Below are 19,621 nucleotides of genomic sequence, written 5' to 3'. Positions count from 1 at the left end.
GTTATCGGCTAAGCCATTGATGACCTATCACATTTTATTACCGTCAGCGGAATTCAGTTGGACCCTAGGGAGTCCATTCCAGACGGCACTGAGCTATAAGGTGGTTCCACAATATCAAACATTTAACGTGATGATTGAAATCTTTATTATCAATGCTCTGGAAACAACTTCAGCAAGAATTAGAAGGTGACTAAACCTCTTTGAGAACTGAGCTGTTATTTTCCAAAATGATAAACTCTAAACTGGAAATTGAAGATATCAAGCCAGACTCACAACCAAAGTTCTGGGACCCTCTTACCCTGTTTTCTGTCCCTCTCTGCCTCTGTGTTTGAGAATCCTGCCTTGGCAAGAGTCAGTCCAACAGCCTCATTTAATGGGTGTGCCAGCCCCGACCTTCATTCCATACGGGGATTGCTTTGGCCTGAAATGCTATGTTCGGAGCCCTGCAAGAAACACCGAGTCAGAAGCCAAACTGCATGGGAGAAGCAAGGGTGATGGCAGTCTTGCTCTTCAGGCCCTCTCAGCCCAGGTTTGCTCGGGGAAAGTCTTCTTTCATTACTTGTACTGCTAGGACAGAGGCCAGGGGCATTTTTGAGGTCAACCTTTCAATCAACAAGAGGGGTAATGGGAGGTCTGGGGCTGTGGTTAAGATGCGCTGGGGAGCAGACACACTCCATTTCTGAATTATAAAAATGAGTTTTGGAAAACTCTCTTCCTGCACTCTGGCAGACTGCTTAACATCTGGATAAAAGATGTGGGAAAGTTTTCCTCTTTACTGTGTTATCTGCCCTGCTCCTCCTCATCATGCATCTGAACCTTTCCAGCCAAACAGGGTCACTTGCCATTTTCCAACACACACACTCTGGCTTCCATGTCTTTGCTCACACCATTCCCTCTGCCGGCAAGCCTGCGTGCTCTCTGCACCACCTTCCCTTCCCTGTCCCAGCTCCACCTGCCCAAGTGCCCCTGGCTCACATGCCACACCCTCCACAAAGCAGCCCCAACTCCCTCCCTCACACCCAGCCAGGGCTCACCTCTCCCCTTTGAGCTCTCCAGTCACCAGAACTTCAAGGTGCCCATCTAAGGGGTGGACAGTATATCTACCTTACAGAGGGGCTTGGGAGGATTAAATGAAATAGCTCATGAAAAGCACCCCAATGGGCAGTGAGAAAGATGAGGCCTCAGCAACATCCCTCTCATTTGAATGCAGGGACCCCAAACTTCCTTGGAAGAATCCATGGAGATGCTCTGCTTTCCCTACTAGATTCTAAACTCCTTGACAGGCAAGATCAATTCCCATCCTCCTCCATGGCCTTGGATGTAGCTGGCGCTCGGCAAGTAGTCGATTAACTAGGCCGGCGTGGCATTCCTCAGGCTTACTCGGGCTGTGTTTCTGAAGCTTCTCTCCTCCCAATTCGGCAAGCTGCTCCAAGCCTACTGCCAAAGCTGCAAAACCATTTAGGCCTTTTTTAAAACAAGCAAGAAGATCACAAAGTATGTTTACATGACAGGCCAGCAAAACACAAAACACCTGCTGCCCTGTGGCTCAGGACTTGGCAGCTGCGATGGGCAGGGTCCCACAGCAGAATGACTTTGCAGGGCCTGGAGCGCTGAGTTTGCACCATCACTGTCATCCTGGCAGGGTCAGCCTTGAGCTTGGAGGGAGGGTCAGATGTCACTGCCCAATGCTAGCCCGCTTCATCTTGAGGGCAATGGAGCCATAACTGAGCAAGGTGCAAAGGTGCTTTTTCCAGATTCTGTAACTTCCTCCTACCTATTAGTCACCAAAGAAAGCCTTGTGACTAACACTCATCGCTCTGGGATTTGGGTCACGATCCTCCCCTGCACTAGAAATGCCCACTTCGGCAAAAGTGAACATGACTGGCTGCAAACCAACACAAGTTTGCAAAAACATAGCAGTGATTAGAATTAATATTTTATGTGCCAGGCACAGTGCAAAGTCCCTTACAGAGACTTTTAGTAAATCCCACAAACATCCTATGAGTTGGGTACTCTTTTCAGTTCTATTACAGAGCAGTGTTTCTCAACCAGGGGTGATTTTGCCCCTCAAGGGACCTCTGTCAATGTCTGGAGACATTTTTGATTGTCACCACTGGCAGCTGGAGGTGGGGGAGGGAGGGTGTTACTGGCATCTAGTGGGTGGAGCTGGGATGCTGTTAAGCTTCCTACAGGGCACAGGACAGCCCTGCGACAAAAGTTATCCAGTCCAAAGTGCCACAGTGACAGGCTGAGAAATTCTGTTATAGAGGAAGAAACAAAGGCACAGCACTGACCTTGCCCAGGATCACACAACTCAAAAGGGAGGGCGCCAGGAATGACATCGGGCAGCCCTACCCTGTGCTATGTTCTCAGCACTCAACCCAGAGGCAGCTCTGACATCCTGGGAGCAATGAGTATGCCCGCAGGCACAACCACCCGTGTATAAGAGCCGGTCCCTCACTTTATAGTCGGAGACTTGAAGCAACTTGCTCCAGGCCTTTGTAAGAAGCAAGGCAACTTGGGGCCCAACTCAGACCTCGAAGCCAGAGCATCTCAGTGCTCGCTACGCAGATTCCTTCTCTCCCTGTGCTCCTGGCACTGAGATCTCAGCCGAAACCGTAGTGGACTCTGAGGAAATCAAAGGCCCCTTCATAAAGGCTTTTCCGCCAACTCCAGAGCAAGTGAGTTGAGTGCCCTGAGGCCAGTGGCCTAAACACGGGCTCCCTTTGGGTTCTTTCCTCCTGCGTGTCCTCCTTCTCCGGGCTGGCTCTCCCCGCCGTTAGAAGACAATCACGGTGGAGGTGGCAGCTTTGCCATTCAGCTGAGCTTATTGATCGCCCAGCAGCTGACACTTGTAAGGCCCTCCCTGGGCGACAGAGTTCCCCGCCCCCTCAGGAGCAGCAATAAAGGCTCCTTAAAATCGATGGCACCTGCAGGACACACTCTGGGACCGTCAGCAAGCAGCATTTAAACAGCCAATCACAGCATCCTTCGGAGGAAGATCCACACCTGGGCCTTGATGCCTGGTCTTCAGCTTGGTTGTGAAGATTCTCTGGCCTAATGGATGTAAAGAGCCCGGACGCAGCAGGCATTAACAAGCAAGATCTATAGCAGGTGCTGCTGTGAGTCTGACCCTTGCCTCCACTGACAGGGGAAAAATACTGCCCTGGTCCTCATTACCCTTTGTTTCCGTGATTCTTCACAGAAACAGCACAGGCCTAGGGCTTGAGCGATATGGGGCTTGGTCCTGGCCCGGCCATTACCAAGCTGTGAATCCTGGGCTCCCAGAGACCCTTCTGTGAAAGAGCATCCCATCGATGGATTTTTATGGGCACCGGGCGAGATCCTAGATAAAAAGGTTTAAGGACCTGCGCAAAGGTTAGGCCTATTATTATAGCTGTAGAAGTGTGGAAACAGAGGCCAAAGCATTCACCCACTGCCCTACTTGGGGAAGGACAGGTAGTGATGGGGAAATGGGATAAGGACCAACCTGAGGATTCGCAGCCCAGTGTCTCTAGCTTATTTTATTATTTCATCTTTATTGGAGTATAATTGCTCTACAATCTGGCTTATTTTAGAACCTTAGGTGTTGTCCGTGCGACCCAGGAATGTCTCGGTAGTTGATTGCCTTAGTGCCATCCTCAGATTGGAGGCAGATGGGGTGCAACACAGATGCACCCTCTTCTAAGCAATTGTCATCAACAAATTGCCCTCTAGGGCAGCTCTGCAGGCAAGGTGGGATTGGTATTGCTATTCTTAGGGGAACTGAGTGCCTCTGTCTTTCAACTCAATCTTCCTGTGGATCTATCTGTTGCCCATCAGACTTCTGCTGTGAAACGCCCACTATGGGCACTGCACGCTGAAGGAAGCCCCCCCCCACCAACCTGAAATCCCTCCCATTTATCTTTACTTAGCACAGGTGACCTTGGGAACCCTGCTCAAAATTAGGGGATCAAAAGTTTGAATGATGTCCCTGTGGTTTGGGTACACTCCAAAACGCTGCCTCTATTCATCAAGAACTTGAAATTCTCTGCCATGGTAGAAACAGGGGAAGGTTCTTCTGAGGGGGTTGAAGGATTTCAAATGAAGTATCTGGAATTGAACATTTTGTATTGTGGGATCAATCATTGGCCTGACTGCCATTCATGGAGCCTCTACTGTGTGCCAGACCCCATGCGAGGCACAGGGGAGAAAGTGATGCCTTTGAGTCTACAGTGTGATGGGAGAGACACAAACAGGAAACAGTTCAAGAATCTGCCCTGAGTGCTGTGGAAATTCACAGAGAGGTGGCCCTTCAGTCGGGCACGGAGGCAGGTAAAACCTCCTGGAGGAAACAGAACATCCCCGCCTTGTTCTTCTAACTACTTAAGGCTGGCTTGCATTTCTCAGGCATTCAAGGGAAAAAAAAAAGTTTGCATTTCCAAAGCTTGCTTTGTTTCAGTTTTACCAGCTCTCTGGGCTTCAATAAAACAGTCAGAGAGGAGGGAAGCTGCCACCGCAGCCCAGACTACCCAGGTGTGGAAACTGATTAAACAGCAACTAGCGGCTCAATTAACCCTTGCTCCTGGAGTTGATTATCTCAATGGAAATCCATCCTATAATCTCCCTGTTAAATGAATCCTACAACTAGAAGTTTTCAGCCCTGCTGTAGATGCAGCCCTTTCATTTCTCGGCTGCAAATGAGATTGTTGGGACTTTGCCTCAGCTGATAAATAACTGAATAATTCAGAAAGGTCCTCAGTCTTTTTTTTTTTTTTTTTTGCTGAGTGATCCTTAGACATCAGCAGTATTGATATATTACCTACTACTAATGAAGTTTCAGAGAGGCCCCCCTTGGCTGTCATTTAAATTAGCCCCAGTCACATTATCCTATTACTATGTTTTCTGTTGTTGTTAGTAACACTTACTGCTAAAAGTAAATCCCTATTTGTTCATTTTCTCCTTGTCTCCTCCATTAGTTTGTAAACTTCATGAGAGGAGGAACCTCCTCCTCCCCCAACTTAATCCACAGCACTTTTAACTGTGGTGCAAGCAGGGTCAGTGCTCAATAAATATTTGTTGAATGAACTGCAATTATTTATTAAGCATTTACTATGTGCTACGATCCTTAAATCTATGATATCACCTAATCCTCATCAACCTTAAGAATTAGGTGCTGTGATTAACCGCCATTTTACAGATAACAAAATTGAGGCTTAGAATGGTTAAGAAATATGCCCCCGGTCACTCATATAAACAGCAGAGGTGCGCTTCAAATCCTCACTGTGATTCCAAAGTTTTTGCTCCTTACCATTATGATAGAGCTACCTTCATGTACATCCTGGTTACTGCTTTGGAGCAGGAATATTCTCACCAAAATCCTATCATTTAACCTAGAGTCTCCAAATGGAAGGGGATTTTCTCTAATGCCATGGACATTCATGAACGCTTAGTAAGAAAAGTGACCAAGAAGAAACCCTGAAGTGACGGCTCAGCATCGAACTGATGTACAACGATGAGAGAGAGAGAGAGAGGGAGAGAAAGTAGATGAGAGAAGTTTCTATTTTCTACCAGATCCGTGTTTATAAATATTGCCCTATTAAAGTGGTTTCTCTACTTCCCACAAGGAAGATATCATCACTTAATGACATTGCCCTGGGAACAGGGACATAGATACCAAATGAGCAAGCAATATATAACTCCTGCTGCTCTACGAAGCTGAGATCATGTTTTATAAACACCATAGAAATTTTATCATCCATCTTGGGCTGAGCGAAACCACATTTGCCCAGCACTCTGAGTAATGGATGGGATTAGATGGATTAGGGGTCTTAAATTCCTGGTTGGAAGACATTAAAAGTTTAAGAGCCCTATATAGCTGACTCAAATGCATGTGTCCATGCTGTATAATTAGCAGGCATAACAACAACAAATATATACTATAAAGGGAAGACCTGCAGGACAAGACTTCGAACCAGCACACTCCCTCCCGTGCGTAGCCATTTCCCACTTAGTCTTCAACTGTATAGATGGAACCTTGCTGGCCTCGGCTTATTTTAGTACAACAAAGGTTTAGGATCTCTCCATTTCTTTCCTAAGCAGTTTATGCTTCCCTGTGAAGTCAGCTTTGAGGCATAAGTAATTCATTGTGCCTCTACTAAACATTCATTTCACTTTGTCTAAAGAGACAATAATTCAGCCTGGTTATTGTTTACTGGAGCCATCCTCAGGTTTTCATGTATAAAAAATGAGCATCCATGTAACTCAAGGGAAGCGAATGGCCACCTGTCTTGCAGGAGAGCTCCCTGGAGACCAAGGAATGTATGGAGGGACACGTTTGCTCGGAACATCCCGGAGATGTGTTGTCTGTCACATAGAGTCCTGCTGTCTTGCATGGCTTAAGAAGAATTGTCTGGGGTGGAGGATGGGAGGGAAGAGGTAAAATTATAGGGTCAAAACCCCATCCGGTGAAGAAAATCCCAAGGAGTGATGACCCTAGATAAGAAACCTAGGGCCCTTTGGGATAGCCCTTTAGTGGAAGACACCTGTGTTCTAGCAATTTCTCATGACTCTGCATTTTCAGAGGACCCTGGAGAGGCAGCTGCTCTTAATAGCCTCAGTTTACAGTTAGAAAAACTGAGAAGTTCCTCCACCTGAGGGGCACCAGTTCTGCATGAAGGGCATGTTTTTGTTTTGGCTTTGTTTCTCTTGTCACCCATTATCCTCCTTCATTCTAGTCTGGTTTATGGGCCTTTGTTTTTTCCCTCAGGAGTCTTCACTTCTCTGAGTTCAGTCTGGGCCTCCCCTCAGCCAAAAGTTCAGAATGCTTCCCCCTGGGCTATGACAACCACATGGAAATCCCCCTGCCCTCCACTTCCTCTCCTGGGGCTGTGTTCCCCATGCTGATGCCACAAACCTGGAGGGTAAACACAATTATCAGCTGTGACAATATCAGCTGAGATTCTGGACTGACCTCAACTCTGACCTAAGAGGAGGAAAATTAAAAGGCGAATGCTCTTCCTTACATTCCAGGCCTCTCCTTCTGGCAGTGCCGGAATTAAAAACAAAACCCATGAAAGTCAAAGTCAGCCATACTGGTAAATGCAGACTGTCTTCAAAATGAGGCCTTAGGATGTCAAGTGCTCTCCTTGAAAATTGGACCAGTGAAAACAAAGCTGCTTCTTCTCCTCTAGTGGCTAAAAGCTTGAACTCTGGAGCCTGCCTGGGTTCAAATTCCACTCTGTCACTTAATATCTGTGTAATCTTGGGTTAATTATTTAACTGACGGGTATGTCGGTTTCCCCATCTGTATAATGGGGATAATACTATAGGTACCTACAGATTACTTAAGTTAACATATAAAGTGCTAAGAACAGTGACTGACACATTATTAAGTGCTAATTTAAAATTTTAGCTATTATGATTATGTTAAACCACATTTAAATATGACTCCCTTTATGGCATTCCAATACCCACATGACCTCTTCCACTGACAACTTACTTGCCACTGAATGCTGCCCCCAAAATGGCCTTCCAATCAGATTGCAAGGATGTCTAGCCAAAGTACCATTCCAAATAACTGATGGTTTGCTGACTCCTGAAGTTGGAGTCTGGTAGGCAGTTTACTGTTGAATGTATGTCACACCGTAACCTTTCAAGGGAAAAGGTCAAGTGCTTCCCTACCACCTTCTGCACTGAAGCTATGTCATCCTTCAGAGAAATGCAACTACCTAATGGTTTCTTTCCCGGACTTGACACCATGCCACTGCCCATCCCCCCACTCCTCTTTCCAATAGCGTGGTTTACTGACTGGGTCTTGGTTTCTTTCAGGAAAGTCCATAAGGTTGTGCATTTAATGTAATACAACACAGGGTTTTAATCAATTGCTCACTTGGTTGGTGACAGCTTTGAAAGTCAGGCCCTGGGAGCTAGGATGTGGTTCCCTTTCTGGGAATGGGATTCAGGAGTCACCAGGTTCCATGGCTCTGGGCACATAGAGTTAAGAACCCACCAGTACCACTCCACCTTCCAGGAGAGGGCCTGAAAGGCATGCTTCAGTCCAGCAAAGCCCAAGGTGGCAGCACCAAGGTCCTAGACTTCCTGCTCCCTTCCTCCCATCCCACTTACCCAAGGCTCAGGTCTTAAGAGTTTGGGCCCTCTGGCTACTGCTACTGGACTGGAGAGAACCGGGACAGAACCACAGTCGAACTGCCCAGCTGTGGGGAGAGACGCCAACTATAGATCCGTCAAGCAAGGCAGAGAGCGACGGGGCAGTAAGCTTCACGCCAAGAGAGGTTCAGGGATGGCTTGGTCAAGAGGTTCAATCAGTGAACAGCCCCCAGTAGCGACAACACGACGCAGAACAGAAAGTAGAAGATCAACCACGACTTTGCCCTCCAAAAGTCAGTCGCTGAAAGAACAATCTCGGGAAAGACCCTTTAACGAACTCCTCCACCCGTAGACCGAAAGCTTTCTCTCAGGTCTTGAATTTCCTTCGTCCTAGGAAATTCACCCCCTGGGTAACTCATGTCCGACTTCTCCCCCACCCCGTCCATGGGTCGGGGGCCCGCGTGCTTACCATTGGCGTTCTTGCCGCAGATGAGATGCTCATAGGGCTGCAGGACGCCCCAGAGCTCGGCATCATTGTTGATGACCATCTCCAGGGCCTCAACGGACACCTCCCCGCCTCCGGCCCCTCCACCGTCGGGGCTCTGGCTGGCCAGCACCCTGGCCCGGATCTCCTCCACCAGATTCTCCATGCAGGCGGTGAGCGAGATGGCCGCGTACTCGTGGATGCGCACGGAGATGCGGGTGTCCACCATCCAGCGGAAGAAGCGGCCAACCGAGAAGGTGAGGCCGCAGCGCGCCGACTTGCCCCGGCGCAGCCCGTCGCCCGCGCTCATGCTGTACAGGGACAGCGCCTTGACGGCGGCCAGCGCGCAGCTCTCGGCCAGCGCCCAGCTGTGCACCAGGCGCACGGCGCTCTGCACCTCGAAGCGGGTGCACTTGGCGTGCAGCACGCTCAGGCGCTGCGCCTCGCGGGCCACACGGATGAGCGCCCGGCGGAGCAGCCCCGCCAGGCGCCTAACCGCCTCAGCGGAGAACAGGGGCTGCCGCCGGCCGCCGGCACCTTTGCGAAGCACCCGGGCCACGTCTCCCTCGGTCCAGGGGAACTCCTCCAGTTCGGGGAGGCGCGGGCAGCGCGAGAAGAGGTCGGCCACTTCGGGGTCCTCGGGCAGCACCGTGTTCACCGTGTCCCAGCTGTTGTGGCGGCTGTTTATGGAGCCGGAGTAGCACCACCAGGCCGCCCCGCGGTGCTGCTGCGCCGAAGAGTTGAGCGCCTGCGAGTTGGACTTGGAGGACGAGAGGCTGAGCGAGCGGCACGAGTCCCCGGCCCCATACCCGGAGTCCAAGGTCAAGTCCTCCAGCGTCTTCAAGGTGGAGCTGTACGTCCCGGCCATGGGGAGCCTGCCGGGGGCGGCCTCGCCGAGCGAGGGGTGCTCACAACTCCATGCGTCCTTCCCCAAGTGGGCAGAAACAAGCTCTAGGCTCCCCGGGGCGCCCTCTTTCCTCTCGGCGCCGCGGGGCTCGGCGGCCGCATCGCCCGCCCGCCCACCCGGCGGCCGCGGGAAGGTGGGCGAGATTCGCGGCGGCCGGAGCCCCACGCTCCCGGCGTCTGGATTCGAAGCCGTCACTGGAACGGCCCCCCGCCGCTCCTCCTCGGCACTCCCCCTGGCCCACTTCAACTTCTCTCAAGCAAAGCGTCTATCTTCCGCGGAGAAGGAATCCCGAGAGAACAGGGCGGCGGCAGCAGAAGGAGGCGGCTCCGAGAGCTGTGCGAGTACAAAACCAACCGCCGAGGAAGCGCTCGACAAACTTCTACGCAGCGCCGGCCGCCCGCACGGGCTAGGTACTCGGCCGCCACCGGCATGCAAATAACGTGGGGCAGCCCACCAATCATCGGCCGCGACGGGCAGGGGCTGCACCAATGATCTCCCACAGAGGCGGTCACTATGCAGATTTCACTCCGCCGCGGGTAAAACCCCTCGGCGGCGGAGGCGGGGCTGGAGGCCGAAGGTCTGGTAGAGCTGACGGGAGGACGGTGGAGGAGGGGGAAGAGAAGGCGAGTGAGTGAGCTGGGAGGTGGGGAGCAGAGACTGGGAAAGGAGGGATCGAAACGTTAGGCTCGGGAGCTGACGAATTAAAGAAAAATGTGAAGGAAAAGCCACTGTGCGCTGCCCCTTTCCCGTCGTCCAGGCTTTGGGCGTTCGCAGCCCCCTTTCAAGCCCTGTGCTGCCGAACACCGACGCCAGCGAGTTGAGTGTGGGTAGGGAGCGAGGAAGGTGGGGCTGGGGGAGGGCACAGCGGCATGGGGGAGGGGACCCAAGCCAGTCGCTCCACTTCTCTGCTAAGACTTTCTGCCAAGGCCCTCCCTTCTTCCAGACGAAACTCCAGTGAAGTGGGGGAGGGAGGAGGGACGCCCCTGTTTGCTTCTCTTCCCAGATCCCTGTGGTTTTCTTTACGGTGCTCTCTAAGCTCCAATCAGACCAATCTCTCCCTAATCTGGCATCTGATAAATGGACGGGCTCCAGGAGGCCTGCGATTCCGCACCCCCCCCACCCCCGCCACTTGCAATATTACACATGCAGTAGTCCGAGTATTACTCGGGGAGAGGGCTCTAACTGATCAGATTCTCAAGTGTCTGTGTCTTCGCTGTAACAACTGTACAATACCGCTTGCTGTGTTGGATCCTTCCTGTCCGAGGAGCCAGTGTCCGATTGTGTGTATGTGTGCGGGGGGTGGGGGGTTGTTACACACGTGTGTAATGGGTGTGCGAAGGTGAGAAACGTCCCTCCCTAGCACTGGCCTGCGCTCGGAACACCTGGCTGAATGCACCTCTTCCTAACGGTGTGCCCTTGGGCGAGTTATCTGCCCCCCTCAGGACTCGCTTTCCTTGCCGGGTAAAATGAGAGCTGACCTCCAAGCAGCACCCTTGTAAACCTGTCTCAGGCGCGTGTTCAGCGGCGGTCAAAGTTCGATTGGTTCCAGCAGATCCATGCGCGGTTCCACTCCGTCCCGCTGCTGTCCTGTAACTATTCACACACACGTGCACGAATGTGCATATGCCTCCTCCAGTGGAACCGCAAAATCAAGGAGGAGACTGTGAACGCGTTTCCCCCAAGTCAGCCTCCTCCCGCGCTCTTGAATAGCTCCTTTGTGCTGTATCTCACACGGTGCTGACCTTGGGCCGTGAGTTGGATACGAACTAGAAATGTCTGGTTTGTCTCTTTCCTTCTTAAATTAATGGCCCTTTCCCTGTGAAACTCCTTTTTCTTTGGCAGTTTGGCTTAATTTTGTCTTCCTGCGCATCTTTATTTATGCAATACCGCCGCCTCATGGGTAGGGCTGGGAACGGCGTCAAGGATGGAAGTACTCATACGAACAAGTCCGCAGGGACCAAATCAAGAGAGGACACAAGGTGTGACTACATCTTATAGAACAAGAGATGAGAAGTCGAAGTAGGTAAGGAGGTTCCACTTGTCAAAAATGCGAAAATCGGATGTAGTTTAATATTTATTAGGGGAAATATAATACTAAGGCAAATGTCGCCCTCTAATGGATGTTTACAGGAAAAAAATTCGGGAAAGTTTTTGGGTTTTTTTCTTTCTTTTCTTTTCTTTTCTTTTTTCTTTTCATTTTGTTGTGTGCATCCTTAAAAAGTAACGAAAATAACAGCTGGAAATTTAGGACGGGACTTAACTGAATGGAAAGGTTATCTAGGAAACTATCTGGAATATTTCTTGGGGGAAAAGAGCAGATGGGATTTATCTTAATATATTCAAGTTACTTGATGACTTGAAGTGTAAAAATAATCAAACATGCCTACAGCCAAATTTCAGAATGCTGTGAATGTTAAATTGCACCACAAGGATTTGTTCAGCAAAATTCAGCGGCTGGAAACGCTACTGGACAAACAACTGAGTTCCGTTAGTAAATTACAAGGAAAGAAAGAGATGGAGAGGAAACCTATACACTGAAAAAGACTTAGAAGACATATCAGCCAATCACAATGTGTGGAATTTATTTATTAGGTTTTTTTTTTAATCAATAAATATTTGACCTTATGAAACTATTGGAATATTTGCTATTATGAAATCATTGTTAGTTTTTTGATGTGGTAATGGTAGTGTGGTTATGTTTATTAAATGTTCTTATCTTTTAGAGACATACTGAAATGTGTCTTTTAATTTTCACCATTAAAACAAAGAAAGAAAAATTTTTATGGAAACATCTGGTAAAGGGGCTAGAAAGTTATGAAAGACAATTAAGACTGTAGATCTCTTGCGTTTGATATATTCCCCAAAGAGTTCTATAGTCTGCTTGAGGACTGGAGGTACAAATAAACCCAGAGTGTGCTTGTGTTTGTGTTTTGTGTGATGGGGGAGAAAGAAAGAGAGGAATGAGAGAGTGATAGAGGACAAGATACACTGAACCGTTTTAAACACGAGCCAACTGATTTCAGTTAATCTTTTGGGAAGTTGGCAAGCCGGATGAAGTACAAAACTTTGGATCAAGGAAAGAATGGACATGGCTTCTTTTTTTTTAATAAATTTATTTATTTTTTATTTATTTATTTTTGGCCGTGTTGTTTTTTTTTGCTGTGTGCGGGCTTTCTCTAGTTGCGGCGAGCGGGGGCTACTCTTCGTTGTGATGCACAGGCTTCTCACTGTGGTGGCTTCTCTTGTTGCAGAGCACAGGCTCTAGGCATGTGGGCTTCAGTAGTTGTGGCATGGGGGCTCAGTAGCTGTGGCTTGTGGGCTCTAGAGTGCAGGCTCAGTAGTTGTGGCACACGGGCTTAGTTGCTCCATGGCATGTGGGATCTTCCCGGACCAGGGCTGGAACCCGTGTCCCCTGCATTGGCAGGCAGATTCCCAACCACTGTGCAACCAGGGAAGTCCTGACATGGCTTCTTACATATATGTATGTGGTTAATTAAGGCAATCTGGTAGTAATGTGTTTAACCTTAGGAATGCAAATTATATTAGAAGAAGAGAAAGCAGACCCACTTTCTCAACTCAGGCCTGGCCCAAACATAATCTTTGAAGAAAAACAACTGTCATGTGGCTGGACAAGTTAATAAGAACATGATGAAACCATAGCAAATATTGGGAGAATTCCCAGTGGAGTGAGAAATTAAAAAACAGATCTGGGATTGCCTATGCAAAAGTTATGTAAGGCAGGAGCTTGAAATAAAATGTAGAAACTTTATCTTGGGCAAGGTCTCATATTTGTTATACAGTTTCTTACAAAATCAAAAACACTGTGAAGGTTAGAGAACAAAATACTGTAGAATTTATCTTGAAAGAGAAGGGGTTAATAATCCCAACTATTTAAGTACAGATAGAACTCTCTTATGAGAAAGGTAGATTATGACCTTGACTTTGGAGAGTGACCAAGTTTTAATTTAGTTTATGGATCATGTTTGGTACATCCTTTCAGCAACATTTATTGAACACCTACTGGGTCTAGAACTGGGCTAGGTACAGTAGAGGTGCATTAGACAAGGTCCCTGCCATAAATAAAAGCATGGCCAATGTGTAGAAATGGGCATATGAGACTAACTCTTCTGCAAAACATGCTTTGTGGAGCTTTTCAAAAACCACTGACCAAGGGCCATTGCCAGGTCATTGACTCACCACACAGATTGATGCATGTCGAGGAGGAATGGTACAATTGCAAGGAAGGAAATACTGTGTGGAATGCCAGGGGAGCTGACAAAGGTGCTGGTAGGTAGACGAGTGTGCCATGGTTAGCAGAACAGCTTTGTAGCTGAATTTCAAGCAGAACACTCAGCTATTGAAAAAGCACCAATGGTGTGGAAACTGTGAGGTAATCCTTCTGTTCCATGTAACCTAAGGTAGCCCATTCCTGACACAGGTATCATTTTCTGGACCTCAAAACTAAAGAGACATACAGACAAAACAGAAATAGACCCACAGACATAGAAAACAAACTTATGATTACCAAAGGGGAAAGTGGGGGAGGGATAAATTAGGTGTTTGGAATTAGCATATACACACTACTATATATAAAATAGGTAACCAACAAAGACCTACTGTATAGCACAGGGAACTATACTCAGTATTTTGTAATAAACTATAAAGGAAAGGAATCTGAAAAAGAGTACATCTATCTATCTATCTATCTATCTATATACCTATATATATATATATATATATATATATATATCTAAATTACTTTGCTGTACACCCGAAACTAATACAACACTGTAAATCAGTGATACTTCAATTAAAAAATTTTTGCATTCCTGTACATGATAGTGCCAAAACTTTCCAAATAAAAAGTTCTACTTGTAAAAAATAAAATTAAATAAATAAAAAATAAAGAGACATACAGTTCATTTGACACAAAGAGCCTCCAAGATGACTAAGGGGAAAAAATACACTTTTCCAAAGCGTGTTCTGCTGAATGGTCTCATGAGATAGTCTGTGAAAAAGGATTCAATAGTTAAGTTTGAGAAATTTTGCACTGTGTTTCTCCCTCTACTATATTCATGATGCAATATTTTATTTAAGATTCTGTTTATATTTTTTTGACCTAGTATATCTCAGACTTAACTAGGCAGAGAACTCTCCCCATCCCCGGCAGAACTGTTGTAAAGTGATTGGGATTTTTTATTTAACCTGAAGCAGAAAAGACAACTCCATTGTTTATGTGTCTCCTCAGGCAGTGGTGGTAGGGCAGGACCCTTGGAAGGAATCCAGATAAATCCCAGAACAGGGCAAGGTTCACCATCTGACCCCTGCACAAAGCTGGATTTTGGTGATTCTGTTGGACACAAATGTGATTCCAAAGGTAAATATAAACCTAGGGCATTGGTCCACAGGAGAAAAGGAGGTGGAGTGCGTGGGGGTGCAGGCACGAGTAAAAAGTTTCACAAAACAAACAAGATGGGGAGGAAGGAGTCTCTCCAAGAGGGAGTTCGCCTGTTAAGCAGTTGGTGTCATAGATTTGATAGCTGTTATTAGAGATGAAGCCTTCAAGAGCCTGGGGTTGGAATTTTAAGGGATATGGGCTGGAACTTAAAGCTGCAGAGCTAAATTAAAACTACAAGACAGAAAACCCAGGGACTATTGCCAAATCCCCACATCTGGATGTCCTATACACCGGTTATCAATTAACTGCAATTGTGCTCTTCTATCTTGGCATGGAAAATACCTAGAGTTAAATATGACATTTAACTCTGCAATATTTACTAAACATTCAACTTTTAAGATTCATCTGGCATTCTTATTACAAATTTAAAGTCCCAGTCCCCTTTCCTGGAGGACCTGATTCAGTAAGCCTGGAGTGTGATTCAGGTAAAAGTATTTTTAACAAGTATTCCCAGATGATTCCCACTCCCCGTTATGTAGGTATGTATGTATGTATGTATGTATTTGAATTGAAGTATAATTGACCTACAACAACACAACATTAGTCCTGAGTGCACAACCTAGTGATTCAATATTTCTATACATTACAAAATGATCACCACGATAAGTCTAGTTGCCATCTGTCACCATACAAAGATATTACAATATTGACTATATTCTCCATGCTGTACATTTCGTCTCTGTGACTAATTTATTTTTATTTATTTATTTATTTTTAAAAATGTATTTAATTTATTTATGTTTGGCTGCATTGGGTCTTCGCCACTGCACGCAGGCTTTCTCTAGTTGCGGCGAGCAGGGACCACTCTTCACTGTGGTGTGCGGGCTTCTCATTCTGGTGGCTTTTCTTGTTGCGGAGCACGGGCTCTAGGCACATGGGCTCAGTAGTTGTGGCTCGCAGGCTCTAGATCGCAGGCTCAGTAGTTGTGGTTCGCAGGCTCTAGAGCGCAGGCTCTAGATCGCAGGCTCAGTAGTTGTGGTGCACGGGCTTAGTTGCTCCGCGGCATGTGGGATCTTCCCGGACCAGGGCCCGAATTCGTGACTCATTTATTTTTAATTGGATGTTTGTACTTCTTAATCTCCCTCACCTATTACGCTTATCCCCCCCACCCCAGATGATTCTTATCAAGACCTTTCGTGGATGTCCTGATTCCATAAGCCTGGAGTGTGATCCAGGTAAAAGTATTTTAAACAACCATTCCCAGATGATTCTTATCAGGCAAGTTTGGGAACTGAGGCATTTGTCTCTTAAACTTCAAAGTCCATGAAGACTTGTATAAAATATAAATCTTTGAGCCCCACCTTCAGGGATTCTAATACAACAGACCTAGAGCCTATAAACCTTCCATTTTAGCCAGTGGCTCTCAGGTGTTTCAAATGAGTGAGGCTGAGGAAACCAGCTCTTCAGTATTCACGCTCAGAAGTTCACATGTTCCCAGCAGTTGGCGCTCTCGTTCATTTTGCTAAAAACTTGCACCTAAGAAGTCTAATTCTTTAATCATGAGCTGGGGGACTTCCCTGGTCGTCCAGTGGGTAACCCTCCATGCTCCCAGTGCAGGGGGCCCGGGTTTGATCCTGGTTGGGGAACTAGATCCCGCATGCATGCACAATTAAAGATCCCACATGCTGCAACTAAGACCCAGCACAGCCAAAATAAATTAAAAAAAAAAATCATGAGCTGGATTTTTATTTATTTTTTTAAGTTTTAAATCTCCCTAGTGGATCGATCTGGGACCAAACAGCTATTTCTATTGATGAATTCCTTCCAAAGTTTGAAGATGTCTCTGTCTGCCCTTAAAAAAGGATGTTCAATATTAGGAATGATTGTAGACACCCCCAATCAGGGATGGCTGATTTGCAGGTGAGACTGGTGTAAGTAATTTTCAGAGTTCAGACTGTGGTCTCCTTAGACTTTTTAATGCTGAATTCATTTGAAGACAATTAAGGCTACAAGTATGATAGGAATATGTGTTAATTTAATACCAAAGGGTTAAAAATTGAACCCTATTTTAGTCTATTTTATTTTATTTATTTTTTGGCTATGCTGCTCAGCTTGCGGGATCTTATTTCCCCGACCAGGGACTGAACCCAGGCCGCCGCAGTGAAAGCACTGAGTCTTAACCACAGCCAGGGAATTCCCTATTTCAGGCCTTTTTAAAAGCACTCCAAATCAAAGTAAGAAATCAACTTGGAATTGAAGAGGTTACTGGGTGTTAGGGATGACTCCTGTATTACAGATAAACACTGGAGCACATAAAGTTTTCTTACCTCAAATTGGTCAGCAAACCAGGATCAAACACGGGGTGAATAATCAAGATTAATAACAAAGATTTGTGACTTCTAGTTGAATGATCTTAAACACTTTTAAAAACCTTTTTTATTATTGAAAATTCCAAATACATACATAAATAGACAGAATTTTATAATGAACCCCCATGTACCCATTACCCAACTTTAATAATTATCAATTTGTGGTCAACCTTGTTTACACTGTCACCTACTTCCCCATCTCCAGTATTTTTAAAGCAAATCTCAAATATTATGACACTGAGTAATGCTCATCTAAGTCTTTGCTGGGCTGACTCAGTGGTTTGGGACAGGGCTAACGGGACCATCTTAAGAGTCCTGCTAGTATCACATTAAGAAATATCCCCCAGGGACTTCCCTGGTGGCACGGTGGGTTAAGAATCCGCCTGCCTGTGCAGGGGACATGGATTCGATCCCTGGTCCAGGAAGATCCCACGTGCCGCGGAGCAACAAAGCCCGTGCGCCACAACTACTGACCCTGCGCTCTGGAGCCTGCAAGCCACAACTACTGAAGCCCGTGTGCCTAGAGCCTGTGCTCTGCAACAAGAGAAGCCACCACAATGAGAAGCTCATGCACCGCAACAAAGAGTAGCCCCCGCTCGCCGCAACTAGAGAAAGCCCGCACACAGCAATGAAGACCCAATGCAGCCAAAAATAAATGAATAAATAAATTTTTTTTAAAAAGAAATATCCCACAGGGTCACAGAATACAGCCCCTGATACCAAGAAGACACTTGCAAATGTGGGCTCTACCTAGGTTATGGGGTTTAGGGTACACTTTACTAGGTATTAGTTTCCCCTTTGATTTGAAAATCACCATGGTATAGGTATGAACAATTACTGTTACTCTGTTTTCTTAATTTCTGAATTGAAGCCAGTACACCCAAACTTTTATCAAGGGGCTGTCTATAGGATATTGAAGGGAGTAACTAATAATTATTTTTCCTGTGTATGGGTTTTGGTTTTTAAATCATCACCATCCCCAAGAAAAGCTAGAAGAAAGATGCTTTTAAAGTATATATTAGGAAGGGACTTCCCTGGTGGAGCAGTGGATAAGACTCCACACTCCCAGTGCAGGGGGTCCAGGTTTGATCCCTGGTCACGGAACTAGATCCCACCTGCATGCCACAACTAAGGACACTGCCTGCCACAACTAAGGACCCCACCTGCCACAACTAAGGACCCCGCCTGCCACAACTAAGGAGCCCATGTGCTGCAACTAAGGAGCTGGCGAGCCACAACTAAGACACCCTGGAGCCGCAACTAAGGAGCCCGCCTGCCACAACTAAGACCCAGTGCAACCAAATCAATAAATAAATATATTTTTTAAAAAGTTTATATTAGGAATCTAGAATAGCAACTTTTTAATATTAACATATTTTCTATAGTTAAAATTTGTATTTGGAAAAATAAAATGAAAATAAGTAACAACCATAAAACTACCACTTAAAGTATACAAAGTAGGAAGTGAAAGTCCTTTGTTTATTCCTTCAAGCTCATGCCTCTTAACTGTTGGGTGCTCTGAATTTTTCCTTAAGCTTAACAGACAAACATCTTTCTACACACATGCACGCGTGCACACACACACACACACACACTACTTTTTTTCTTTTCACAGAAATGGGTTTATGTAATATGTAAGTTCTACAAGATATCATGTGGAAAGATATCATAGACGTCTTTCCAAATTAGTAATATATTTTACTGCAGTCTTTTAAAATGACTGAATAATATTCCATTGCATGGTGTACCTTACTTTCTTCAGCTAGCCTTTATTGAAGAACTTGTTCTTTCTTCCTTTCTCTCCCTTCCTCCATTCCTTCCCCTCCTTTCTTTCTTTTTGTCTTTCTTTCTTCCCTCCCTCCCTCCTGTCTTTCTTTCTTCCCATCCTTCCTTCCTTCTTTCTTTCTTTCCTTCTTTTCTGTGTTTCTGTCTCTCTGTATTTCTTCTCTTGCTATACAAACAATGCTGTGATGAACTTTCTTGTACATAAATCTTTCTAGCTATTAAATTGTTTCCATATGATAAATTTCCTAGAACTTGGATTACGGGTCACGGGATATGCTTTTACTTTTAAAAGAAAACATTTATCACTAAAATTTCCCCCAAATGTTATACCAGTTTACATGCTTCTTTCTCAGTTCCTAGGTATCTTCCAAGGCTGACCAGAGTTCCCACTCCCAGCTTCTCCATGAAACTGTCCCTAGTAGTCTAGCCCATTTTACCACTTAGTGCTCTTATCTGTTTCATACATGGCTGTTCTTAAAACAATGTACTTTGTTAGAGATATCTAATGAACAAACTTTAGGTCCTCATCCCCAGGCTCACCTCATACTTTCCCTGCTGCAGACCTGGCTCGGCCATTTCTCCAGAGATCT

General features: G+C 46.3%; 1 protein-coding gene and 1 long non-coding RNA gene across 5 annotated transcripts in view; one reads left to right on the top strand and one right to left on the bottom strand.

Moving 5' to 3' along the window:
- Positions 1 to 9,855, bottom strand: part of ABTB2 (ankyrin repeat and BTB domain containing 2) — a 188,038-nt gene extending 178,183 nt beyond the window's left edge. For both annotated transcript variants that reach the window (XM_057552604.1, XM_007181050.3), the window contains exon 1: positions 8,558 to 9,855. In XM_057552604.1, the coding sequence (XP_057408587.1) occupies positions 8,558 to 9,440 (883 nt within the window). In that variant the 5' untranslated portion in view covers positions 9,441 to 9,855. The remainder of the gene's footprint in view (positions 1 to 8,557) is intronic.
- Positions 9,856 to 9,952: 97 nt separating this feature from the next.
- Positions 9,953 to 12,051, top strand: LOC103009226 (uncharacterized). Of its 3 annotated transcripts, none has more exons than XR_450905.2 (3): positions 9,953 to 10,106; positions 11,322 to 11,502; positions 11,869 to 12,051. It is a non-coding gene; the product is annotated as an uncharacterized LOC103009226 (long non-coding RNA). The 3 variants fall into 3 exon arrangements; XR_450904.2 differs by lacking the exon at positions 9,953 to 10,106 and adding an exon at positions 10,117 to 10,302; XR_009009218.1 differs by lacking the exon at positions 9,953 to 10,106 and adding an exon at positions 10,117 to 10,306.
- The last annotated feature ends 7,570 nt before the right edge of the window (positions 12,052 to 19,621 follow it).

This window comes from Balaenoptera acutorostrata, chromosome 9 (genome assembly GCF_949987535.1).
Source record: "Balaenoptera acutorostrata chromosome 9, mBalAcu1.1, whole genome shotgun sequence".
NCBI classification, from domain to species: Eukaryota; Metazoa; Chordata; class Mammalia; order Artiodactyla; family Balaenopteridae; genus Balaenoptera; species Balaenoptera acutorostrata.
The sequence above is the reverse complement of the archived record's forward strand: the minus strand, read 5'-3'. Positions and strand labels throughout refer to the sequence as shown.